The sequence below is a fragment of the Pelmatolapia mariae genome, linkage group LG6, assembly GCF_036321145.2.
Source record: "Pelmatolapia mariae isolate MD_Pm_ZW linkage group LG6, Pm_UMD_F_2, whole genome shotgun sequence".
NCBI lineage: Eukaryota > Metazoa > Chordata > Actinopteri > Cichliformes > Cichlidae > Pelmatolapia > Pelmatolapia mariae.
Window position 1 is genome coordinate 33,164,239 of NC_086232.1, and position 27,914 is coordinate 33,192,152.

General features: G+C 44.1%; 1 protein-coding gene across 5 annotated transcripts; it reads left to right on the forward strand.

Moving 5' to 3' along the window:
• Positions 1–145: 145 nt before the first annotated feature.
• Positions 146–27,894, forward strand: LOC134629361 (adhesion G protein-coupled receptor L1-like). 5 transcript variants are annotated; one of them, XM_063476638.1, is made up of 26 exons: positions 146–1,852; positions 8,643–8,755; positions 11,071–11,284; positions 11,836–11,945; positions 12,761–12,775; positions 14,057–14,264; positions 15,257–15,521; positions 15,627–15,966; positions 16,055–16,348; positions 19,052–19,155; positions 19,289–19,474; positions 19,593–19,631; positions 19,712–19,892; positions 19,994–20,116; positions 20,601–20,818; positions 20,929–21,102; positions 21,770–21,982; positions 22,134–22,354; positions 22,530–22,596; positions 22,724–22,812; positions 23,495–23,663; positions 23,768–23,917; positions 24,000–24,096; positions 24,176–24,286; positions 24,659–24,682; positions 24,999–27,894. In XM_063476638.1, exons 2-26 carry the CDS (start codon positions 8,692–8,694, stop codon positions 26,978–26,980), a joined length of 5,658 nt encoding a protein of 1,885 aa, XP_063332708.1. In that variant the 5' UTR covers positions 146–1,852; positions 8,643–8,691; the 3' UTR covers positions 26,981–27,894. The 5 variants fall into 5 exon arrangements, with proteins under 5 accessions (XP_063332708.1, XP_063332710.1, XP_063332713.1 ...); XM_063476640.1 differs by having other exon boundaries at positions 24,662–24,682; XM_063476643.1 differs by having other exon boundaries at positions 23,807–23,917.
• Positions 27,895–27,914: the final 20 nt, after the last annotated feature.

The following is a 27,914-nucleotide window of genomic DNA, read 5'->3' on the forward strand; positions in this document are numbered from 1 at the left end:
ATCAATGAATTATTCAGCGCCATTAAAATAATTTTGTTAGTGACTGTTTTGCTTTGAGTGTTTGTGAAGTCTAGCTGCACTTTACAGACTACACAAGCAGCAATCAGAGCTATTCAACGGGAGTCAAGTGAAATCATGGAGAAACTGGCTTTACTACACTATCATTGAGCTACTTTGACTGTAAATCATCTTCTCACATAATGAAGACCACATCCAGTCTTTGCACACTTCCTTGCGCATGCAGGCTAATCTGATGAAGCTTTCGAGTGATCAGGCAAGATCTTCATTTGCAACAGTTCCTTCTCTTTGTGACATTTTCTTCCTTCCTCTATATCCTCTAAGTGACCCATGCCTTAACTACATGCTGCCAGTACTTCTAAAATACAAGTACAAAAAGCTAAGGCAGAATGACAGTAATCACAGTAATCACAGCAGCAGCACTGGGGTTGAAATGCATCTGAGAGACAGAGAAGGAAGCCAGAGTATCATCAGGTGTCATCAGGTTTGATTGCTATGGATTGATGTGCTTTAGAAAAGGCAGAGACGTGATGATTTATAACAAAGCTCTAACATTACAGCCAGATTGACAAATAGGTCATATTTTCTAGCAGTGCCTCACAAACCATGGACATGCTGCAAATGTCTGTGCACTGTGCAGCACAGGGTAGCTAACAAACAGCTCATCTCCCCTTTCACCATGATGTGGTCACAGAACTGTAAATGCTAAACTTACATCGGAGCTGGTCGGACCTGTAAAAGGAGACAGATGCCTGAATAAACACAAGCCGCTGTGTGTTTCATATTCCGTTGCTTTTGCCTACACAGCAGCTTTGCTCACTCAGACAAACCTTGACAATATAGCCGAAGCCCCCCCAACCCCGCCACTCTCTCTGCACAAGTACACACGCGCACGCATAAACAAACGCGCACACACGCAGAAGCGCAGACGCGTTGCGCGCTCTCGATTGCAGAACGCGCAACAAGCGGACCAGCGGATGGAGAGAGAGAAGAAGAGAGACGGACGGATGCAAGGCGAGGCCAGGAACGGGAAACTGTATCTCTCCTGACCGTCCAGCTGTTGTCTTTTCCTTCCCCCCTTTAACCCCAGTGTTATTTTATAACGCGATTCTTGCTTTTTTCCCCCCTATTTTTTTTTAAAGCCTGACATTTCTCCATATCCGTCCTGATGTGCCGCTGCACCCCATCACGATTCTTCAAGGATATGCAAAGCGGCTGTTATCACGTCGACGTTATTTTCCATTAAATGCAAGGATGTACCTAATGAACGGCATCGGAGGCGTACGATCAACAATGACAAACGACAGCTGAGCTCGGCGAGCCGTAGAAATCGACGGAGGGGCTCAGAGCAGTCGAGGTTTGTGCGTTAATTTGCGCCTAATTATTGTTTTCGTGTGTGCCCGTTTATTTCCATCCCTTCATCCATCGGGGCTATAAGGCCTATAGCCCGCATCATTTCTGGGCATGAAACCCGTGGGAATTATGATACCAACGTGACGCACAGTCACACAGCACAGCGGGAAGACATCGAGCCTCTACAGGACGGAGGGAGGGTGTGAGGTCCAGCAGAGCAAAACCCTGCCTCTCGCACTGATCACAGGCGGAGGACGCCCAGTTGTTGCTGGACAAATCGCGCTAATGACTGTCGTATAGCCCAGCAGGTCTCGCCCTCCACTAATTCCCCATTGAATATTTAATTTTTTTTAATGCATCGGGCGCAGCGGAGCGGGAGAAAGGGAGGAGAGTACAGTGGGTGAGGGCGCGGAGAGACGGGATGCGGGAGACGCAGTGAGCGAGGAGGAGGAGGAGGACGAGGGAAACCGGAGGATTGACGGTAAGATATGGATATAGGCTATGAGGATGCACTCCGCCCCTCCTCTCTCTCTCTCTCTCTCTCTCTCTCTCTCTCGTTCACACGCACAATCGCACATATATGATCAATGCCCCAGAGGACAGCACAGGTGCCCCGCTTCTTTCATTGGTATTGCTTCTGCTTCTGCTGCTGCCAAGGGCCATTTGATCACTGAGTGGACATGGATCCCATGCGCTGCTGTGCTGAGGTTTTTAACGCTGGCTGCCATTAAAGCTTGGTCAGTAGTAGCCATGAGTGCTGTGAAATATTCATAGGCACGTGATTACCCGTCTTTGGAGATCAGAGAGGGGAAAAAGTGTTGTGATAGGGTGTCCCAGACTGGAACGCCAGAGGGGTCTGTCATGGGTGGTGTGATTTGTGTTCATTAACACACACCTTTGGTTGCAGCGTCATGTGTGCTGCAGTGAGCAGTGATGTAAAACACACGCACACACACATACACACAAAAGAGGTTTTAATGCGGGTTTGGTTTGCTGATTCACCACAGATGGGAACATGAGGAGAAAAGAGAAAGAAATGAAGAGAGGTAGCAGAGCGAGTGAGTGAGAGTCCACTATCAATATTTCAGAGAGGGAAAGAGAGGACTGGGTCAGTGGAGGAGGCCAGGCGGAGAGACAGGAGTGACTGTGAGAAAGAGAGACGGAGCGATAGAGAGATGCAGAGGACAAAGGAGGTGAATGAAAGGGGAGAAAGGCTAAGGGAATAGATGGAGGAAGAGCTCAGTGGGTGACAGGACTCCTGCTCTACTGTCAGACTCAATCCCTGATTCATTTGTAGCCAAGGGTGTGCAAAGACATCGTTTGTGTCCTATTAATTATAGATACAAAAACATTGAAAAAGAGCTCATTAATATAGAGAACTATCTGTGAACCCAGATTTTAGAGCGGTGACTCCTTTCTGTGTGTGTGTGTGTGTGTGTGTGTGTGTGTGTGTTTGCGTCCGCACTGTGTGTTGGATGAGAAAGAGAAAACAAAGGTAATGAGGTTTGTTTCCATGTAGGGATCATTTACATCAACTACTGTGGAGTAAAAAGAAAGGACACAGTGATTTGCTTAAACCACTCAGACACACACATACATGCGCACACACAAGTTGGATGGGTTTTCTGTCATTTGACTTGTAAAATGCACCATATTTGTCTCTTTCTGTTCGGACCACCTCGAACAGGTTCCTCTCACGTCTCCTTGAATCAGTCAGACACACTGAGTCAGTCTCCCCGTTTGTGCTGTGAGCATTTTATGCAAGCCTGTGCAGAGCTGTGGGCGGATATATCAGTGTAATATCAATATCATGATATGAGAACAGACATCTGCTCGGATTTTTATATGACAAAGATAAGGGGCAGACACTTTGGCGTGTAAAAATCATTTAAATTTACCAATGTCAAAAGAGCAGCTAATTAATATTCTGTTACAGTTCCAAGTCAGACTGTGGAACAAATAATGAGACATATTTAACTATGCTAATTTTTTCCAGGGGTTATGGGTGGTATAAAGAATTTTTTTAAAGAAATGTTTAAACAGGAAAAATAAATCGTACATAATCTGTAAAGCTGACATGCAGATATGTGCGTATGCTTTTGCTTAGTCAAGTGATTTTAATGTACACGGTCTGACAAAATCTCTGCGAGGAGACAAATTTTTGCCATATCACTGTACCTAATATTGCTATTTTGCTAAAATATTTTATTAATAAACCTTTTTTTCCTCCCTCCTGTCCAGACTGCTCTGTTCTCTCGTACTTCAGTTGATGATCTAGTGGCGTAAAGGCTTTTTTTAAGCCATGTGACATTTTAAAATCCAAACTGCAATCCTGTATTTTACTCTGCGAGTTTGTTCTGATGACATTTTCCAGCAGCTCACATTATCGTAGCAGGTTATGCTGACATACAACTAGGAGCAATGCCACATTTTCTTAAGTTTAAAGGATCACTTGCATACTTAAATACACTTTAAATTATGAATACTTGCACATATATGTATGTTACTCACATACGTGAGTGTGTGTGTTTATGTGGCAGCTGTACAGTTGTATCGATATATAATGCGATATAATTTCAGATAGATTTGACAAGGTTTGACAAGCTGTTTATAGATCAAATATGACAGACAGGAATATTTTTTTTATTTTCAGTTAATGCAGCAAGCTAAAACCCCTAAAACTTAAAGATATGAAATGTGATGGCAAAAATCCAAATCTGTGCTAAAAAGTCACTGCACATTTTCTTGTTATGTGTCAGGGAAATCCCTCCTAAATTGAGAAAGAAGACTTTGAAGAAAGTATAAAATGTTCATTAGATGTTGAGAAGATCTAAATGAACACAGATGTCACTTTCAATTCTTTCGAGCAGGCAAACATTATTCTGAGCCAGTTGTGTCTGGCTGGAACTCTGTGCTTTCCTAGAAACTATTGGCCATGAAACATTAACAGATCATCTAATATCAGGCCTCTGCAAACTGCCAAGAGATCTGATGTGCCAAGACTTTGCAACATCAGCACAACTGTTTTCCAAACAAATATTAACATGTGCTGGACATGAGCCTGTAGGTCTTCTGAAAACACAACATTTTCACAGGGGTAAAACAAAGGAAAGCATCAGAAAGATAAAACCTGAAATAATTATTTAGATTTTTTTAAATGTTATTTTTGTGATGATTGACTTATCATTGCGGTTCAAGCCGATATCTAAATGTTATTACAAAGATCACATGCTGCTATAAACTATGTTCGTGGGTACTTAAAGTTGTCAGGGTTGACGGAACCCTGACTGAAACTGAAGCAAACAACAGCCGGTGAACCATACACAAAATATGAGGGGAATGAACGTGACTCCAGGGGTTCACGGGGCAGGAAGGGAAAACACTCCACACACGCTCGTAGGTCCACACTCCGTTCGCTCTGCGCCCACTCGCTCCAATCTTCAACACGCTCCAACACGCGCCACTCCGCTCATCCAAACACTCGCGCTCTGAAATCCAAAGAGGTTCAAGGGACGGGTCCAGGAATCTACATACACAAGACGAGAGATAACCACCACAAGGGAGTCACTATGAAGACACGAGATATTAGTCAGCCGGGGCTACACTAACATGTGTTGCAAAACGATCCAGCGACGAGAAACACTGAGCCGCCATCTTAACTAGCAGCCAGGAAAGCAGGATGATGGGCCGCAGGTGTGTGATTGCTCCCAGGTGCGTGGGCCAAAGGCGGGAGCCCGCAATGAGCTCCGCCCAGGCAGAGCGATCACAGGAGAGAGCGAGCAAAAACAAAAACAAAAAACACATGTGGCCTTACTGGGTCGACCGGGCAGACACACGGGCCGTGACAAAAGTAAAAGTGCCTGTAAAAACGAACACGGACTCCTCAAAGCAGCCAAAATCTGCCATCCACCCATATTTAATGCACATAATTGTACACTGTCGATGCAATTTTATACATAGTTTAAAAAAAACATGATCCACTCATACAGCTGTCATGAAAGCTTGCAACTCATTGGCATAAGAATCTTTCCACCTCCACCGTGCAACCCACTTGACATGAATGCTGCACAGGCCTCCTATTGTACTCCTTGTTGGTCTGAGATTGGTTTCCGCCCACCTCTGACTGGCGTGGGCAATGGATTTGTTTTTTTACACGGAGGCTATATATAAACTTCGACTAATTTTAAAATCAATCAATAAGTCAATTCCTGTGGATTTTGTCATTGAGGTATATTAAGAAGGGGTTTTTTTTTAGGTCCACTTATGGAGAGCAGATACAGTCGTAATGCCTTTTTTAAAAATAAAAGTATTATTTGAAGACAGACGTAAGCAAATTGTGTGCTTTAAGATAGATTCAGATTGGGCAATAATCTTAAATGTGACAGTAACAGATTTCAGCTATTATGCTTCGCACTGATCAGGTAAAAACAAAAGAATGATTAATGAGCAAACCCGTACAATTCTGGAGAGTTTCTGATACGGAGAAAATGCTTAAAGAGCACAAATGCATGGTGTGCTTTTAGCTCAGAGAGTGTGTGCTGAAGGCAGGATTACAGTCGTGATAAATATGTGAAGAAACCTATCAATGTTTAATCAGTCTTCCTGCAGTCTTTAGCAAAGACTCAATTCTTTAAGTGAGAGAAAACCCAATTACTTTTTGTGCAAAAACTTTCTTTTGTAAGAGATCCCGGCCTGCACCTCTTAAAAAATGTGGCACAGAACGAGAAACCAGGGAGTCTTTTTGGCCTTCTGTGGGATTAATTACTATCTGCTAGTATTCCAGATATATATAAAGTAGGGGTTAAAATCATAAAAACAACAAATATGACAGAAAATAAAAGAAAAAATTGGCTTGATATGCTAGTTACTACCATATTTTCTGTGTACCCTTATACATGCAGGGGAATGCGACACCTCTATTCCCAGGAGTCAGACATCGACCAGACAAACATACAGGCTCTAAAACCCCATAAGTGGCTTTGACTGCAGCATGTAGGCCTCAGCCCTCTGGGAAATGTAGAGGTCAATGGTCCGAAACTGGCAGTTGCACAAGGCACTGTAGTGTGTTTTGATTCTTAAATATTATCCATAGCGACAAGAAAATTCTCCCACTCTTATTATTAAAAAGTCTTTCAGCCAATAAACCTTTCAGGGTTTCTGTTGGAAGACTAATCTATATCTCTCCCCCACACCTCTTAATTAGTCTCTCCTCTCCATCACACACATACAAACACACATTCATTCATCCATTAAGAGCATAGTGCTACAAGGCTGCTTTGTCACTTTGTGCTTCATAGTGATCTACCCTCAGGCACTGATTGCTCTGTGACCAAAGAGAGGGAGGTTAGTCTCTCTTTCTATCTCGCCCTCTGTTGATTGTATGGCTTGCGCCTCTAACGCACGTGAGTGTACGTAACTTGATTTTTACATTATTTCTACAACAGGCTACTCACATTCTTAAGGATCTGTGTGATGCAGAATTGTGTGATTAACGTCTAAACTACAAGAATTTAGATGTCACACCTACATTCTTGTAACAGCTATCATTGTAAAGCTATACTGCTGTGTAGCTGTGTGTAAAATGATGCACTGAGAATATTTTTATTTCCACGAAATCGTCCAGCAAAACATGCAAACGAATTTTCTCTGTGTATATTCTTTGTAAATGGTTGGGTGTATTCACAGCATGCACGTTAATGTGTGCGCCTGTGTAATTTTTTTCACTCTAAGCATTATGTTCATACACTCACTTAGAGATAGCTGCCACTTCAAGTAGGCCGGCCGCTTCCCCGGGGCGGGATTTTGGTTGTAGGCAGTAAGCATGGTGGTGCAAACAGGGGGAACCGGGTGTGTGGCTTTGTCAAGGGCCATCAGTGTCCTTGCTCTACTTACTCTGCATCTATGTGTGTATGTGTGTGTGTGTGTGGGTGTGTGTGTGTGTGTGTGTGTGTGGGTGGGTGTGTGTGAGATAGCAAGAGAGAAAGAGAGAGAGATTTGGGGTAGCAAGCATAAGAAAATGCTGCCATAAGGGGTTTGCAGGAGACTAGACATATTGTGTGTATGTATTTGCGTGGTTGTGTGTGCATCTGATAAAAAATGGAAATGTTCTCATTCTGTTCAGTCTTTTATATTTAGTGTGTGTGCGTGTGCATAGCTCACTGGTCCTGGGGCCTTTATTACAGCCTTGTTGGTTGAGTGGATTTAAAGAAGGCAGAGGTTTCTCTTCTCTTTCTTAGTTCATGCGTATGTGCCCGAATGCGTGCGAGGTTGTCTGTGTGTGCGTGCGTGCGAGCGCAAGTCTTTGAATGCGTGTTGGACATTTGTTGAGGAGTGACCTAAATCTGTCGGCCATCATTACCTAACAAGAAGATGGAGCGAAAACCGAGTCACAAATAAACACACAAGCACACATATGTTTATGTACACACACACACAACCTCCCAAGACCGTAATTCTGGTTACGCAGTCCACACTACAGCTGTAGTTGAAATCCTAAGAGGAAAAAGAAATGTTATAGCATACATGATGCCCCTCCTCTCTCCCTTCTGTCCAGGGCCAAGAGTTCAGTTTATATTAAGGAGTCATATTACTGTTGTTCTCTTGTAGCTCATCTTCCTGCGCCCCGTATGTTCCCTCATAAAAATCCACAGTGCACCATTGCCCTCTGATCACCTGTGTCTTCAGTCAGCTGCTTTACCTAGTTACGCCTGCGGGGGAAGAGATCGTCTCTACGACATGATTTATTTAGGATTACTGAAAAGTGGCCTAAGCTGAGCCCAGCCCTCTGCCTCTGTGAGAGTGTGTGTGTGTGTCTAAGGATAGAAAGATTAAGACTCTTTTATGGGTCAGTTGCCAGTATTGCTTCTGGCTAATTACAGACTTAAAACACAAATTCTCACGTGTGCGCTTTCAGTAACAGATATGCACATCCAGTGTATACCTCCTCGCTCTCCATCCCTCTCTCTCTCTCACTTCCTGAGACTGCACTGTGCTATCACCATGGTAACAGCAGATTGAGGGGCTTTTCGCTGCACCGATTGTTCAATTGTTATCTTTATTTTGCTCCCACTCTGTGTCCGTCTGTCTGTCTGTCTGTCTCTATTATTCTGTCCTCTTTCCACCCTGCTGTGGTGTCTCATGTGCACTCTTTCATAGTCAGTGTGGGTTTCTGACCATCCAACACACACACACGCGCGCACACACATCTCCACTAAGACGAGAGGGTGCAGTTTTTCACTCACAGTCTCACACTTCCACTGCTTCCTCCCCAGGCTCTCCTAGCACTGTGGTGGTGTGACGTCCTATCTCTTCCTGCCCAGCATGGCTGTGTCACTGTGGTTCGTGGGCGTGCTCACTCTGGCTCAAGTTGCGCCCTCTGGCCAAGGTAAGCGTCATGTCGAGGTGATGTAGTATCACGTCGAGGTGTTGATTCTGACAGCATTAAGCAGGAGGAATCCTATAAACTGAAACGCCATAGATAATGTCAGTGCAACACAAATTTGAGTGACTCACATCTAATCGAGTGAAGCCCAGTGTCACTAAAAAAAGGCATCTAGACAAGCTGTATGACATGCTTTGACCTACGCAAACACAAGATCTGAATACAAGTTTGGAGTGTATGAGGAGCTGCCTGTAGCTCAAAGTCGATTAACAATCAGCTATTCAGCACGGCAGACAGTTACAGTACATCAGCAGCATACTAATCACACCAAAGTGTTGCTTTAATGTTTTAATCCTGATGCTGCAAACACCTTGTCATGCGTACATGATACTCAAACTCGTGTGAGAAAGCGGATTAAGGTAATGGTAATGGGATTTTCTCCAATAACCATGGTTTACACAGCTTTATAAGGTTGTCAGGTGAGTGTTTTCGCTGAGCCTGTATTTAATATATTCACACGTAGTGCTCAAAGAAAATGAAATCCTATACTTGTCTGATTGTGTTTACTGAGCACCTGAGCGTCAGTAGTGGTTTCAAAGCTGCGCATCACATGTAGCTGTTACAAAGGAGGTGTGACGAGATTATGTCAACAGTCACATCTGGGAATCCTTCCAGTGTTAGCTTTCACACTTGTGCATTTTAAAGATTAAATTAGCGGTTTTCAACGTTTTCACAATTTCAAAGCATGTGTAATGTGTGTTAAATGTGCTAACAAATACAGGTATGGGAATGATTTGAATGAGGCAGTCAAAGTAAGGTCTCTATCCTAGGGAATCATTAATGGGATCAATGTCCTATAGTTCGTGGTATTGGATAGCTGATCCCATCTGTAGACCAGGAGTATTTATCTTCCCAAAGCCTGACAATGTAGCCCAGATGATGTAATCAGCATGGCCATGTTAATATTGTTAGTATCACATTCTGTACAGTCTCCAGTCCTACAGAAATTGCTCATCCCCTGCCTTTTCTCCGTGCTCACCATTAGGCAGATGTTTAATTCGATATGGAATTTCCCTGAAATCCAGTGCATCCATAGCGTACAAAGGATACCATAGATACGGTATCCATGGTATCAGATGTTAACATCTCGTAACTTTGGGATTAGATTTTGCATGTTAGCATCCATCACAGAGCACCACTCATAACTAAGTGCAAAAAAAGGCTTAAAACAAATGTGAGACTGTGCCAGCATCCATAATTATGAATTACTGCTTCAAACCATAATACTAATAGGTGGTTTATGCAGTACTGAGCAAACGTCTTGAGCCACCACCATTTTTTATATTTTGCAAGGAGCCAGCAATAGTACTTTTACAGATATAGAAAGCAAAAAGCTTTTTGTGTGGAAAGAAACATTTTCTGAATGTATTTTAAACGTTTCTTTGCTTTTTCACGCATTTTTAGTTCAGTCCAGATAATTTGTTTCAATTTCTTAAGATGAATCTCTGAAAAATGCCAGCTTGACGGGCATAAAATAGTATTTTTGCACCAGATGAGATGTTAGCCTAAAACTTTATGGCATGATGTGTGGTATGCTATTAAAAAATTGAGAAAGCTGGACAAGTGGAGGACAAAAGAAGAAGTGGCAGGTCTAAAAAACTACTTATACAGCAGATGAACAGTGTTTGAAAGTCATGTCCTTAAGAAATAGGAAAAAAATCCACAAAATAGCTGACACAGGACCTGAGAGATGCAGCATTTTCAGCTTTTCATTTTCAGTGATCTCAAACACACTGGCAGTGCAGTAAAATCATACCTGGATAGAAAAGCATGCAATATGCTCTGTCAGTTACCACTGGCCAGTCCAGAACCCGGACCTCAAAATTACTGAAGTGTTTTGGAATCATCTTGACAAAGAACAGAGCAAAAGGTAGCCAACATTCACTCCTTCAATTAGCCTGAAGACTACTACAAGAAAATTGTTAGGAAGGGGTTAAATTAGCTTTAGAAGGTAAAACTATTTTCATTTCAGCTGTAAAGTTGGACATTAAAACATGGGAGTCAGTAATTGGTTTATAGCTCTAAGAAGCCATTTGACTCTCTTCTGAGGTTTAAAATTGCTGTCATCGAGGACACTACAAAATCAGACACTACAAAATAAATCAAATGCCAATTTTTAGAAATATGTTCACTTAAGTATGAAGCTCCTTTTGCCTGTAGTAAATTTTGAAAACTTGGCTTTTCTTTCTTCTTGTGTTTCCGCCTTTCCCTTTCATCCTCTGCTGCCTCACCCCACTTCTCCCCCGCCTACTGTGCAGCCATGTCCCGGGCCGCTATGCCATTTGGCCTGCTACGCAGGGAGCTGGCATGTGAGGGTTACCCCATAGAGCTGCGCTGCCCAGGGAGTGATGTGGTTATGGTGGAGACTGCCAATTACGGACGCACCGATGACAAGATCTGTGATGCAGACCCCTTCCAGATGGAGAACACACAGTGTTACCTCCCTGACGCACTAAAGATCATGTCACAGAGGTGAGTATGTGTTGGGCTGCACATCCTGCTGTGTGTACACTATATTTGCATAAGCAGTTAAAAATTGCGCAGTAAAGATGCAAACTGTAATATCGTACTCGAGTTATTTGAATAAGTCTTTTAGAAGTGGCTACGGCAATCAATGAGCGCATGAACTGTTTGTATGTGTGCACTGCTGCACAACATACACGCTGATTAGTAGGTTGTCTTGTGTGTCATGTATACATGCAGGTGAAGCAACCTCTCCAGCTAAGTATGAGTGCCTGGCTGCACCATTAGCTGTGTACTCAGCAGTGTTTTCCTCGAAGAACTGATCAATATTCAGTGAGAGGGAGAGTAGACAAATGGAGTGTCCTTTGCTTCCCCTTTCCTGTCTGGTAATCACTCCCCTTCCTTTCTTTGCTTTCTCTCTCCATCATCCATATGACTCATCCATCCATCCATCCATCCATCCGACCGTCCGTCCATCCATCCATCCATCCATCCATCCATCCATCCATCCGTCCGTCCGTCCGTCCATCCACCCATCCATCCGTCCGTCCGTCCTCCAGGTGTAACAACAGGACTCAGTGTGTGGTGGTTGCAGGGGTTGACGTCTTCCCAGACCCCTGTCCTGGAACATACAAGTACTTGGAGATCCAGTATGAGTGTGTCCCCTACAGTGAGTATGCATATATATTTATATCAACAGACATAAACACACATATACTGTATGTACACACACGCAAACAGACTCACACACATACATAAACACAAACACAAGTGCACACGGATTTAACCTATGTTTTTGTTTTTTTTCGCCAAGATGCATTTTAGGTTTTTGGTGTTTATTATTATTTGTACGTATGATCTCTGATGTTTACTAGTTCCCTGAGAAACTGATGGATAGAAAAAGACTGGGAGTTTTCGTTTTTGTTTTGTTTCTCAGGGAATGTGTGTGCATGCTTGTGTTTCTGAAATGTAAAAAGAAAGTTGTACGGAGAAAGTACAGAGAGAAAAACTGTAAGCCAAAATGTCTTCTGTGTGTATGTGTGTTTGGGAGTATGCACTTGCGCGTGCATGCGTGTGTGTTTTCTTTTCCAGATTCACGCCACGGGAGTTGCTCTCTTTTCTCCACAGGAGCCTGATTGAGGGAAGGAGAGATCGGGGGAGGTGGGGGAGGGAAGGGGGAGAGGATAGGGTGGGAGGGGAGGAGAAGAGGGAAGAAGAATATGTTGGGTCTCTTTCGTGCTCCTTCCTTTTACGTGAACAATAATGTATGTGGTGAGAATGAGTTCCAAAGTCTTTATCTGTGCAAATCTTTCTTTCTCTCTTTCTTTCTTTCTTTTTCCCTTTCTTTATTTCTTTCTTCCTTCCTTCCTTCCTTTCTTCCTCTCCTGCTTTTCTTGCTTGCTTTCTTGCTTCTCTTTACTTCCCTTCTTTCACCCTCTGACTTTTCTTTCTTTCTCTCCCTCTTTTTTTCCTATGCTTGAGTAGAAGTGGACCAAAAAGGTAAAGACAATACATTGTAGCATCTTGATCTCTCCTTACCCCCGAACCCCCTCTCTTTTCTCTCCTTATCTTCCTCTCTCCTACCATTTCTCTCTTCCTCCTACCCTAGGACGTTGTTTCGTAATCATGCTGGATGTTGCCCCCTCCCTTTTTTCATTTCCTACTCAGTTCTTTTTTCCCCATTTTATCCATCTCTCGTTGTATAGAAAGCCGTCCTTTTATCCAATTTTATCCAGGTTCTGCACCTAGTCTCTCTTCATCTTTTCTCTCTTGCTTTCTTGCTTTAGTTTCTTCACCTCTTCTTTCCCTCTTGCTCCTGGTTGATCTCTCTGTTCTCTGTCTCTCCTTCAGTCTCTGTGCACACCAACACAAACACAGCCACTCACACGTACATAAACACAATCTTCCTTTGAAGCTTTCCCTCCTCTATGTTCTTTCTTTCTTTCGATCTTTCTTTTGTTCTTTCTTTCACTTTTTACTCTCCCTTCCTTCCTTCCTTCCTTCCTTTCTTCCTTCCTTCCTTCCTTCTTGTCTAGTCATCCTCTTCATGCTTATTTTCCCTTTTCTTCCCTTATAGGAAGAGCCCCTTATTTATCTTCATAGGAAAAATAAGACGAAATCTGTGTGATTGTATATCCGTCTGGATGTGTGCTTACCAAGCACTGCTTATGTGTGGGTGTGTGTGCATGCCTATTTGCATGCCAGTGTGAGACTGTACAGTATACATATGTGTCCATACAGTTATTGACATGTGGGTGGACCAATCGTTGTGCTCGGCGTAAACTAACCTGCCCTCTCATTCACTTCAAGGCAAAATTTAGCCCCGCCTTCTGCGTCCCTGACTCTACCTCACACTCTTTTTCACTCTTTTTGCACTAACCCACACACACACAGACACACACACACATACACACAAAAAGCACATAAATACACTCACACCTTTCATTGCAGTGTCCCTGTTGTATTACTCACCACACACACACTAACAGTGTGTGATTTCTCAACACTTATACGTCTCTTCTGTTGCTTGCCTCTCAAGATCAGCACAGGTGTTTTAAATCCCTTTCTCTTTTTCTCTTCATTCTTTTTCCTTAATCTCGCTGCATTGACTGCATCTAATTCAATCCATTTTTCATGCATTGATCCATTTTCTCCCCACACCTGCCTCCACTTTCTTTCTCTTCACTCTTTTTCGCACTTCCCTTCCTGCGCTTTTGCTCCCTCTCTCTTTCTCTTCTCTCTCACATCCTGCCTCTACCCCGCCTAATTCCCATCTTCCAGTTTTCGTGTGTCCTGGCTCACTGCTCAGCATCCAGCTAGCCTCCTCGCTCCTGGAGGTGGAGCATCAATCAGGGGCCTGGTGTAAAGACCCCCTGCAAGCTGGTGACAGGCTGTATGTCATGCCGTGGACACCCTATAGAACAGAGGTGCTGTATGAGTACGCCTCTTGGGATGACTATCGGCAAAACAGAGTCACCACAACCTATAAGTGAGTGCTTTGTGTACTGCGTATATTGTTGAGATAGTTGATGAATATTCAGTTACTCTAGGGTCTGCTTTGTTTATTGTTTTTTAAGAAACTGTAAAGTAACAGATTAATCACAGCTGGAAAAAAAATCAATGAAGTAGTCTGTAATAAAAATAATGGCAGTTTGCAGGCCTTGGGGGCTTATTTCACATTTAGCCAAATCAATTTATTATGGAAAAAGAGCAACATTTATTTTGTCCGTATAAAAAGTTGGTTTCATATATTCTATATCTATAACGTATGGTTAAATAAGAAGAGTTATAGTTAAAAGCATCATTGCTATTTATTGATGACAAGAGTTCTGCTACACTCATTAAATGTGTTACCACTCATTTGTTAGCTCTTTGTGTAGTAGTTTGCATAGTTAGTGGTAGAGTTTACCACCACTGTGCCTTCAAATGGAGGTAAAAATCTATGCATGCAGCTTCTGAGAGGCTTGCTCTCAGTGATGAATAAACAGCTCTGGGATTATTAAAAGGTATTATATAAATGCTCTTAAGGCTACCACAATATCTGCAAGTGTCACCAAAATAATATCCTAATTAGGCCACTAAAGAATCAAAATTCAAGATAATTTAATTTTCCTTATGCAACACAAGATTGTATAACAAAATGTATCCCTTTATGCTACTTACAAAAGAACGTACAAAATACAAATGAATGAAGCAAGCCTAATTAAGTATGCAGACTGAGTGTAGCTGGGGTTCATGTTTAATTTTAGTATCTTTTGGACTCTGTGGAGATATCTTGCTAATATCAATGATGTTTAGTTGGTGCTGGTGATGTTCTGGGTGGTTTTAATCTGAGCTGAGCTTTCCGGCCAACACACAACACGCCAATTTTTGATGTTTTGACTCAGTATCCTTTCTATTGTTCTTCTGTAAAAGTAAAAAGACAGTCACAAACTATATATTTTCACACATTTCATAATGTATTTCATAATAATCTCCTAGGTTGCCCAGCCGTGTGGATGGTACAGGCTTTGTGGTGTATGACGGTGCCGTATTTTACAACAAGGAGCGAACACGCAACCTTGTGAAATATGACCTACGCACCCGTATCAAGAGCGGGGAGGCAGTGGTGGTCAATGCTAACTACCACGATACCTCGCCTTACCGCTGGGGAGGGAAGTCGGACATCGATCTGGCAGTGGATGAGAACGGCCTTTGGGTTATTTACTCTACTGAAGCCAATAATGGACGCATCGTGGTCAGCCAGGTAGGAGTAAGGAAAAACAGATCGATGATTGTATTTTGGAAAGGATGAAGAAAGAAAAGAGGAGGTTTTGATTTTTTCATCATTTCATGTCTTTCCTGTTTGCAGGTGAACCCCTACACTCTCCGCTTTGAGGGTACCTGGGCAACTGGCTTTGACAAACGTGGAGCTAGCAACGCCTTCATGGCCTGCGGCGTGCTCTACGCCGTGCGCTCTGTTTTCCAGGATGATGAGGGGCAGGCAGATGGCCGAGCCAGCAGCAACATGGTGGTTTATGCCTACGATACCAGTCGTGGGCAGGAGCTTCCTGTTCAGATACCATTCCCAAACCCTTACCAGTACATCTCCTCCATAGATTACAACCCCAGAGACAACCAGCTATATGTGTGGAATAACTACTATGTACTGAGATACCCTCTACAGTTCACACCACCACCACCTACTAAAGGTCAGTTGAATGATAGTAGTTGTGTAACTGGACATAGGTGACTAATGTAATAAATGTGGAGAATTAACAGTGCTTTTTGACCCTCCAGGGCCCTTGTCCTCTCTGATGACCACTGTCCGGTCATACACAGCCACAGTGGCTCTGACTCCAGTGCGGCCGTCAGCCTCCCATCCAATTGGTGTCATCAACAGAGGGCCTTTTGACCAGCGGCCGATCACAGCCATGGTCCCTCTGACCCCACGCCCTCCTCTACGTGTCCCCTTGGCCCCTGGGGGACTGGGTCAGGTGGGAGGATGTGAGGGTCGGGTGGCACGAGGGGTGCAGTGGCCCCCTACCCTAAAGGGGGAGACAGTGGAAAGGCCCTGCCCTAAGGGGTCTTTGGGTAGGTGTGGGAGATGTGGGCATGCCAGTGTGTGTGTTTCATATGCATGTTTGTGTGTGTGTGTGCGCAGATGTGAGCATGCCAACATGTTTGTTTCATGTGTGTGTAGTATCATTTGTGTGTGTGTGTGTGTGTGTGTGTGTATCCTGTTTCCCTTTGAAATGTAGTCGGATGTCCTCTCTTTGAACTTGCCTCAGATGAGTCTGAGAGGTTACAGTGTGTAGAGAAGCTGGGTTCAGCGACTCTTCCTCTCGCTGTGCAGCTGTCTTCCTCAGCCCTGCCTCCCTCTGAGGAGAAACTCTTATGGAGATTATGTAGAGATGCCCGGGGTGCGTTTTGCCTCCTCATAATCATGTTGAATGGCTTGGACATGGGTTTGGCACGATGATGATTGAGTATTATCTTAAACGATGGTTATAACTGGAAACAGGCACGGCTGTTGTTTCATACTTAAACCTAATTTGCAGAACAAGTGTCCAGTCCTGGTTTTCATTAAATGTTTTGTAAACAAAATGTGTACAGCAATTAAGCAGATCAGTTAAAGGCTTCAAACTCAATTCATAGTAAATAATCAGCTGACTTCTGCTGTGGAGAGCTTTGCAACTTCTTTTAGCTCATACAGCAGTTCTGTTATTATGTTATTAACTGCAGGGTTCATTCTCATTGGCCTCGTTTCCAGCAGTAGCTGTTTTCAGCAAAAATGAACCCTATTGTGCAATACTTGCCCAGAACCAAAAGCACAAGCAAAGTTAGTGATGAGCTGAGAAGGGAAAACTAAATGCGTACGGTGTAACAAGAAGGCAGTGATTTCCTAAAGTTTTAAACATACCTTTATAAATTATGCTTTTATCAAAATAAGCCATACAATTGGAATTATCTGCATAGAAAAGTGAAAAATACACACATAGTAAAGTAAAAGAGACATTTTGGCCACTGGTTCACTGACTCTTGTTTGAAGACTCGAGTCAAGCATTTTTGGCTGTCCCGATCTAGGTATTTTGAAAGGGACAAGGGAGGGGTGACTCTTACTGAGAAACTAAGGATGCTGGATGCTTCTCCAGGCATTTTCCATCACATTAAAAAATTGGCATTCAGTAAAGAAATGTTGGACTTCCTATAAAGAAACGTCACCAGAGCTGTGATAAAATGTTTTTAATTAGCTCATTTAAAGGGAAATTTGATCATTCATAAATTATAATTTTGCTTATCATTTGACCTGAAATAACAGGAAAATGCACAGACTTACAAGCAAACATGTCCGTGTGGAGCCACAGTGGGGCCCAGTACCAGCATGACGTGTGGGGCACAGATGACCACTGACTGTGACCTGCTGACACTAAGCAGAGAGGGTGTCCAAGTGGGGTTCACTGTAGGCTTGCAGCATGCCCTATGAAACCCGCATGTGCCTTATGGCACATTACCACCACCAGCTGCTATGAAGTTTTGAGCAAAATGTCTCTAAAAATAAAAGTCAGCTGCTCTGACATTCGATAGGGGCTGCCACAGCAGGTAGTGCCACTTATTTGATTCGGCCATTTTTCCAGCTGATACTATACCTAACAAAACACCCCTTGTTTTTTCAAGGGGAACTGGGGATCTTCTACTCGTTAGGCAAAAGTGTAAACCACTTCATTATGGAGCCACTCGCTTAAACAAACCTGCAAACAAGCAAACAAACATTAAGAAAAACCTAAACCCTATCAAAACAAGTTAGCCTGCTTTAGGAAATTGAATATGGCTTTATAACGTTAACTTCTAGAGTTCTATATATCACTATATACATATTACTGAGGTTTTACATCAGTCACCCTTACTAAGCCTCATATTTCTATTTCTATGGTTTAATCTTTCAAAGTTACACATCCCTGCAGTGTTTCTTTATTATAAATAATATCCAAGCTCACAGTTAGCAGGTGTGGGTGAACTGTGGAAATGTATGGGTAAGAAAAATCAATATTTCTCCCATACGGGCTCCAAGTGGGTGTCCCACAGCTGCCCTAAAAACCCTATATGGGAGGCCAAAGAGGATTTTCTGTGGGCATGCCCACTTTTGTTTGCTCACAGCAAACCCTCATGGGTGCCCCCCAAAAAAAGCAAAACTGCCATGGGATATCATGGGGCCATATAGGGGATCTCAAAAGACAAAACTGTGTAAGTGCTCCCACTTGGGGCATGCATGGGACAGGCTATTCTCACATAGCCGCATGTTCTCCCACAGCTACCCCAGTGTAGACATATTTGCTGGATTATTGCCTTAGCGCTATGTGGACCAACTGTACTTACTTGCATAATCACTCTTTAATGGCCTATTTTGAAGCAGGAAAAAACTTGTTGTAGCAATCTTAAAGCATACCCTTGACAAATATTTTACTCTAAATTGGACCACCGTTTGTTAAATGAGTACTGTGTGGTCTAAAACAACATATGAAATTAGACACTGAAACCATAAACTCATCCAGAATGTCTTTTCCAAGACGATAAATCAAGTGAGAAGTAGATTTTTCTCTTAGACTTTTATAGAATCAACTAAAGGCCCCCTTCTGTCAATACGAAAGAATGCCAAGTTTAAAGGACTTCCCCAATGGCTTTACTTCAGACACAGAGGCTACATCTGTCTCATATCTGGTCTATGCTCTGGTGTTATAAAATACAAACTGTCGTTTCCCTTTCTGACTTTCTGCGTCACCTTTTCCGTCTCTGCAGGTATAGCCTCCTATCAATGCATGTCGTCTCCAGTGGGCTGGAACTCCAGAGGCCCTGACCTTTCCAACTGCACCTCTCCCTGGGTCAGCCAAATTGCACAGAAGGTTAGCCACACACGCACACACACAACCACAAATGCACACGCATGCTGTGCAAATGCCCTAAAGCTAGTCAGCAAGCAGCTCTCTCTTAAATGTCAAAATATTTGACATTCTAAACACCCCCGCCTCACTCCAGATTAAGAGTGGAGAGAATGCAGCCAACATCGCCGGGGAGTTGGTCAACCTGACCCGGGGGCGGATCTATGCCGGTGATGTCAGCATGTCCGTCAAGCTAATTGAACAGCTGCTCGAGATACTGGACGCTCAGCTCCAGGCCTTGAGACCAGCCAATAAAGAGTCAGCAGCACGCAATTACAACAAGGTAAATTGTTGCTGTTGTCAGTGTGGATGTGTGCTTGACCTTTCCTGGAAATGAACAGAAATGTCAACGATGACGATTCTAAAAGATATCTAACAGATGTTTTTCTGCTTTTTTTTAGCTGCAGAAGAGAGAACGCACATGCAAAGCTTATGTTCAGGTAAGATAGATAGATAGACAGCTAGCTAGCTAGATAGATAGACTGATAGATGTAACTGTCTCTCCCCTCTTGTTTTTCAGGCCGTTGTTCAGACAGTTGACAACTTGCTCGGTCCTGAAGCTCTCGTGTCCTGGGCTGATATGAGCAATGCTGACCAGTCACGCTCTGCGTCACTGCTATTAGACGCAGTAGAAAAAGGAGCGTTTCTCTTGGCTAATAACCTTTATGAAGCACGTTTCAGTGACAGGGCACCAAATGTTGGTACGCTGACTTTTTCGTCCTTAGTCCTTTTTCTTGTCATATTCTCCTCAAACTAGCAGCTCATCCAGACTTGTGTGTACCTCTGGTCCTCTTATGCACAGATCTGGAGGTGTACGTGTTAAATACAGAGGCAGACATACAGGACCTGAAGTTCCCTGACACTTACGACAGCGACAGCATCCTACAGATATCAGCACTGGCCCTGCAACAGTACAGCAACAACGGTATGTGGCACATAGGAGAAACTGAGCAGTGTTAGTTCAGGCAGGGCACATCCTCAAGCTCTGCTGCAATCAGGCAGATCAGCTGATCTCAGTGCCAAGCCACATGAGCTAATGACTAAGCTGATACTTGTTTACTGAATCTTTAGGCTGCCTATAGCTTCTGCACACATATAAACCTCTTTGCTGTGTTAGCAGTGCCTGCCCTGTTCTATACACGGGGACCTGGTGCTGCACTCCCATAACAGAGCCATAGCACCAAATATAAGAGTACTGCAGAAGGAAATGTTAATCTTATTTTCACAGCAGTAGTTGTGACAAAGATATTTATTACAAACAAATTTCTTTTTAAATTATAGTTATTAAACCATGGCTAAGACTGATTGTTTGGAGAAGTAATACTAGCTTTTCTCAGATAGTAAGATTTCAGACATATCATTATTCCAGATCAATTATTTCATGCTATTTTCTATGGTTTTCTCTCCAGGCCAGGTGAAATTAGTCCTTTCCCTCTACAAGAACCTGGGCTCCTTCCTGACAACTCAGAACTCGACCCTGCGGCTTGGACTGGGGCTGGGCCAGAGCTCAGAGGTCAGGCATAAGAGCCTGGTGGTGAACTCTCATGTCATCTCTGCATCTGTGCACAGAGGATCCAGCAGAGTGTATCTCACCGAGCCAGTGATCTTCACTCTTAGGCACCTGCAGGTCTCTTAACTCTGTTCAGCGTAAAAGTCACATTGAAATGAACAAATTTGTAACACTTTGCATAATTGCTGTGTCAAGCATACTGTTTATTGATGCCTTTGTTTCCTCAGCTGGAGAACCACTTTGGTCCCAATTGCTCTTTTTGGAACGCATCAGGGGTTTCTGGGAATGGCAGGTGGTCTACACAGGGCTGCCGCCTGTTACACACAAACAACACACACACTACTTGCGCCTGCAACCATCTGTCCAGCTATGCTGTCCTCATGACATACCAGCAACCTGCTGTAAGTAACACACGCTGACACATAGCAGCATTTAATTCGTGGAAGCTACTGTTCGCCATATTGCCATTGTGCATTTGCACCGTTTGAGCACAGAATGTATTTTCAATATGTTTAATTTGGCAACTATTATGCCAGTATGGACGTACCTCTGAAAACAGTCATGTTTTTTCTCGTAATTTTACATGCATTTGCTTGTGTGGTCAGACTAAGATCTTAAAAGTCAGATTTTGAGATGAACAGCTGACAGACTTTAAAGTTGAATAAAAAAAAATCTCGTTCCATCCTCACCCACCAAGATCTTCTCGATTCCCCCCGCCCGCCACGGTGCCCATTTGTGGTTGCACAGTTGGAGTTCACCCCTGCTGTTCTCTCTGAAATGTTGTTTAAAAATCAAGTGCAAAGTGGGTGATAATTCGGATTTGTGGCTGTAAAAGAGAGAGTGATACATGTAGCAGAATATTTTTTCTGCCATGAAATTTAATTTTGTGTTCTCAGTAAGATGTTCACTCTGCTTGGTATGATTGCATTCCTTTAAATAAATGGTATGTGGAACAAGGATGGAAACACAGCAGTTTTCAGCACGTGATATGCCCACAAACAAATGGGGATCAAGATAAATATCTATGAATATCTTACACTTTCTTTCACGTCTGCTTTTCTTTGTCAGTTTGGAGCTGGTGTGGAAGAGCTTTTTGTCTATGTGGTTTCCTGGGTTGGCATCTCCGTAGCATTGGTGTGCTTGGCGACCTGCCTTACCACACTGTGCTGCCAGGGGGCGCCCTGGCATACAGACCACAGCACCATTCACTGTAACCTGTGGGCTAACCTGCTCATCACTGAAGTTCTTTTCCTTGTTGGTGCCAACAAGACTCAGTACACTGTTAGTGTTTTATTTCTTTTTATGATGATATTGGACTAGAAAACAATAGCATTTTAAAGAAGTGCGTCTTGATCTAGATAATAATTTTAAAAGCTTGACATAATAACTCAATAGTAATAAATCACTTTTTGGCTGCCTCCTGATTTTTCAGGTTCTGTGCTCCATCACCGCCGGCCTACTGCACTTTTCGCTGCTCTCTGTGTTTTGTTGGTTGTGTCTGGAGGGAGTGGAACTGTACCTGCTCCAGCGGGAGGTGTTCGAGGGCCGGAACTCCAGGAGGAAGTATTTCTACCTGTGTGGATACTCTGTTCCTGGGCTGGTGGTGGCCGTGTCCGCAGCCATCGACTTTAGAGGCTACGGCTCGAAAACTGCGTAAGATGACTGGTCTGTGGGTGTGTTTGCTGTGTGTGGGTTTGACTCCACATTCTTGGAAGCTTGCATGGGGACAGTTACTCAGTATTGTTGTGTCATCTCCTGCTTATTAATTTGTTTTTCTTAAGATTCCTATTTTCCTGTAATTTGTTGTTTTGTTTGTATATATTTGCAGATGCTGGCTACGCACAGACAATTACTTTATCTGGAGTTTCCTTGGACCTGTTGCTGTCATCATTACGGTGAGATTTCATCTCGTGTTAGAAATGCCAACCGTTTCCTGTTTGACTGTGTCATAGCGTCATGATCAGTAATTTTTTTTAATGAGCATATATTTGACTGTGTTTGATCTTCCTCTTTTGCCATCAGTTAAACCTCATTGTGTTGGTGATGACCTTACATAAGATGCACAGCACCGCTGCTTTGAAGCCAGACTCCAGTCGCCATGACAACCTGAGGTTAGTAAGAGTCTCTCGTGCCGTTCGGCGGTGAATTATTATGTGTCATTGTGCAAAGCATGAATTGATAACTGCCGAATGAGGCAAGACAGATAAAAATAAATTGTGAGTCTGTTTTATTAAACATCTTTCAAGTGCATTTGTTATTATTAATGTTGAATGAAATTTCATTAATATCATTTAATAAAGGTAAGAGAACTGAAAGAAGAAGTGCAGCAACTGTAGCCTTTTTAAAAACCCGAATTAAATGCACTGCAGCAGTCTTGAATAGCAGCATGACCTATGTAGACTCTGCGTCCTTTTGAGTGAGTAAAGGTCAGACCTTAGCATTGCTGCAAAAATGACAAATAGAGGGAAGAAAAAGCATTCATTCAACAAAAGAGAAAAAGTCAGCGAGTGTGTATGTGAGTAATGTCGAGCATGTTCAAGGTAGTGCAGCCCACATCTGTCACAGCTTTCTTTCATAGTTCCTGTTGCTGATGGGGGCTGTCAGGTAGATTTGGCTTTACAAGCCTCAGTGCTGTTACATGCTCCTTGCCCCTCTTTGTGTTAATAATTTAGCTGCCCTGTGAAATAGAGGCACAGTTGAATTCTATTCATTTTCAACGTGAGGCAAGTGAAAACATATGTTTTAAATTGCTCATCAGAAAAGTAAAATATGTCTTTGCTTTGGTGTCTGCAGGGCATGGGCAGTTGGCTCCCTGACACTGCTCTTCCTGCAGAGTGTCACTTGGTCTTCAGGCCTCATGTTCCTATCTTCTCCATCTCTCCTCCTGGCTTACCTCTTCTCGTCCCTCAACACTGCCCAGGCTCTTCTTATCAGCATACTGCACTGCAGCCTCGCCAGGAAGGTCAGTGTCAGTGAGCATGAATCATTAAATAACTGCAGGTGTCTGTCAGTGACATAATTATATTTGAAGAAAGCCGTCTTCTACATGACTAAATAATGTTTTAGGGTCAGAAGGATTATGGCCGTTGCCTGCGTCTTTCGCAGTGCTGCGCAACTTCCTCGTCCAGCTCTCCGGACTCGGTTAAAGGTGCCGCCCTTAGATCCAACAGCCGCTACACCAGCAGCCAGAGTCGCAGGGCCACGGCTAACAGACAGGTATGCTGAAGCACTCTGTGCCTCTTAGCCTCCTTCTTTGTGTCTGAGCCAGGTTTGAACTTCTGTAATATGTCTGTTTCAGAGTCGTATCAGAAGGATGTGGAATGACACCGTTCGCAGGCAGACTGAGTCGTCTTTCATTGCAGCGGATGTTAATAATACACCTACTCTTAACCGAGGTACAAGAGTTTATAGCTCAGATATGCTGGCTCTGCAGACAAAGAATGTGCTATTTATTTTCTCCCTCTTTATCATCAGCTGCTTTGGGGAACCATTTTCTTACTAACCAAGTGCTGCAGACTCATGCTGGAGCCTCTCCATATGACACAGTGCTGGCCCAGGGATATAATCAACCCTTTACCTCCACAGGTACATCCTAATACAGTTCTCTATACTCCCTGCTTCTCTGGCTATTCTTTTCTTCTCTTATTATTATCTTTTACCATTCTCTTATTTATGTATATGCACAAAACCCTGCAAAGCTCTGGGCTATGCTGAATACTGAGTGACTGTTAGACCACTATTATATACAGTAGCCATTTATAAAGCAACAAAAATTTTGTTTGTTTAGCTTTTAATAGCCTAAAGCTTTTGCACAGTACAGTGTTGTCTGTTTTTTGTACAGTATGGATGCTTGGATTTGTTTGAGTTTGTTTAATTCTGCTTTAGTTGTTTGACTTGAAATAATTGTTTCTTTTTTGATACTTTTCCTCTCTGTCTTTCTGTCTTAACATGGACCAGTAGGAACCTTCAGAAACAAGCAGAGTATGAGCTCTTCCCTCTTGTGCTCACTTGAATCATTGAGCGCCACTCCCTTGTGCACTGTGCTTCAATTCATAGACTATCTGTGAAATGTTTGCACACAGTCACAATGCACAGACCATAAAGACATAAAGCACATTTCTCCATGCGGCTACATAACCAAACATTTCATTCAGAAATATTAATATCCAAAACACTCTCAGCAGGAACACCAAACTCTGCTCATTCATTCATTTGGTCATTCATATATATTTAATGCTAAAGTCTTTATAGGTTACTTGGCTTTTTGTGACTGGCATTTTCTTTTTTCTCCTAACAGAGGGTGGCGTTTCACAAAGCCAGGAGTCTTGTGGGTTGGACAGTGTGTGTCTCAATGGAGGCTACACCCCCAACACCTTCACCCTGCACGGTTTAGGGACGACTCCTGGGTCCCGAGCTGGAGTAGTGGGCAGCACTGACCTTCTGAGGGACGGAGGAGTTGGAATGGGAGGGGACGACATCTCCCCAGGGCTCCTGACACCGCACGGGGGAGCAGATCTGAGCGGCGGTGCTGGGATGCGTCGTAATCTGTCCGATGCAGCAGCACTAGAGAAGATGATTATTTCAGAGCTGGTACAGAGCAACCTGAGGCCTTCAGTTCCCATGCCTGTTCCTCCTGAGCGTTACGGCAGCTTGGCGAGGCCGCACCACCACGACAGGCCGGCTCTCACTCACACTGCCACTTTAACTCGACACGCACAGCCGCCACAAGAGGGATGGGCTACCTCCTTGCAGCCAAGCACACGGCATAACGCACAAGAGGGCTGGTCACAAACAAGGCACCTCACACAAGACACTGAGACACATTCCACGACACGTGGACAAGATCATACCACAACGCCTCGCTTACAAGACGGCTGGTCACACGCGCGCATTTCTGGGGATTCTGAGTCCCGTGAGCTGCTTAAAGATGGGGACCGCTCACAGCTGCAAGGTACTCTGGGACGCCGTGGGCTTCAGGAAAGACAGCAAGCACGTCCCCCCGATGTTCAAGCACGACCTTATTCCACTCTCAGCCGCACGCCTGGTACTCTGTCCCGCCACCGCAGCACAGCAGAGTCAAGTGGAGGGACGGACAGAGACAGGGAGAAAGAAAGAGAGCGAGACCGGGATCGTTATCGGGACAGGCCCCTCCCACCTCCTCCTCCACCGCCACCACAGGACTCAGAGCCCCTGTACAAGGCCCTGGAGGAGCCACTGCTGATGAAACAGAGGGAGGCAGGTGTAGAAACATGGAGAGGCGGCCAGGACAGAGAGAAGGATGAGACGTTTCTATTAAAAAGAGATGGAATGATGGATGATTGGAGGAGTGGAGGAGAGATGGGGAGAGATGAATCTTTTACCTCTCAGAAGAGAGATGGAGAGATGGACAAATGGAGAGGTGGGATTGACAGAGGGAGGGAGGAGTCTCATATGCTGGAGAGGAGAGATGGAAGGATGGAGGTGTGGCGAGGAGCGGAGACAGAGCGGGAAGAGACTTTTATAACTCAAAAGAAAGATTTTGGGATGGATGGATGGAGAGGTGGAATAGAGAAAGACGAATCCCTATTTTTAAAGGACAGAGATGGTTGGAGAGCAGGGATTGAACGAGAAAACGAGAAACAGGACAGAGCGCTTGACGTGTGGAGAGGAGGGATGGATGTAGACAGGGAGGAATCCTTCCTGTTTGAGAGCAAAGATGGAGGTCCAGATGGGAGGAAAAGAGGGAAAGACAGAGGGTCTCTTCGGTATGGTGAGCGAGAAGATTCTGACAGCTTCTCTCTGCCCTTGACCCCAGATCTTGACCTTGATGCTGACTCTTCACCTATCTACGCCCGAGATTCAAACCCCTCCCCTCTCTACCCTGGAGACCGCCGCTCACCGCCGCTTAGTATCTTCCCCCGAAGCTCTCCGCCGACAAATATATTCGCTCCACGAGAAAGTAACTCCCCTCCCAACAACCTCTATTCCCGCCATTCCCCGCAGGTGTACAGCCGGAGCAGCTCCCCTCCTCGCTTCTACACCCGCAACTCCCCCCCGACCCTCTCGTACCCAGACAGCAGCCCCGAAGGTCCAGAAGAAGTCAGCCCCACAGGTCAGCCTCAGCGGCCATCTCTGGAGCTGCCGTACAGCCTCGGGCGACCCCCGCTGGGCCCTCGGCCTAATCACCTCCAGACCTTCTACCAGCCACCACCGATGGCATCCAATGGAGAGGCAGGGTACACGCCAGAGCCCTCCTCTGAAGGAGATGATGGACAGATGCAGCGGGTGACGAGCCTGTGACTAGGGCGGTGGTGATTGGGGTATAGAAACCAGGGAGGAGGAGGAAGATGGTGATAATAACAACACATAATGACGATCAAACTGATGGAAACGATTATGATTATGTTAATGAAAAGGTTAATGATGATGGATGATTAACAGTGATGCCTATGAAAGTGATGGCTCCTCCTTGCTTCTATCTCCTGATCACCACGAGACTTCCCCCCTTTCCATGTTTTGTTACTTTTGTATGACTGTGATCCATTGATAACTCTTCCTCCTATTCCCCTCTCTCTTCTCTCTTTCCCCAAACCCTGCTGTGTCTTCCCATCTCATCGGTGCTTATCCTTATTGGCCTGTCGTCTAAGTTTCTATTGCTTCATCGGCTGGGTATTGCCCCTCCCTGTAGCAAGCAAGCAGTGTGTCAAAGAAGCACTTGTGTGTTGCCAAAAAATCTTTTCAAAGAACATGTGCATGACTTTATAGTGGCTTTACAAGGCTACATACTGTAGGAGGAAGTGCTGAAGTGTGCGTGACGTACGAGTGTGCGCGTAGCTTGATGAGCACGGGTGTGCGCAAGGGAGTGTTTGTGTGTATGTGTGTCTGAGAGAGGAAGCGAGCGAAAGGGTGTGTGTATATACATCATTCTTGTATAATTAATGTATCACAGTGAAGCATTTTATCTATACCAACTGGAGGGCCTCTTAAACACATCCCCTCCTATTGATTTTGAACTCTTGACCAATCCTATTTCACATCAAGACCAAAACCTCTGCGCCCCGACCTGCCACTGACTGTAGGTGATGGAACTTTTGACTGCAGAGCCAGAGATCATGTAAAACCTCAGAACTTTTCTGCAACTTCCCCCGAGATCCTTGTACATATCGCCTCAAGTGTTCTGATTGTCTTGTATTGCTATTGAAGTTCAAGTAAACGTGAAAAAAAAAAGGTTCCT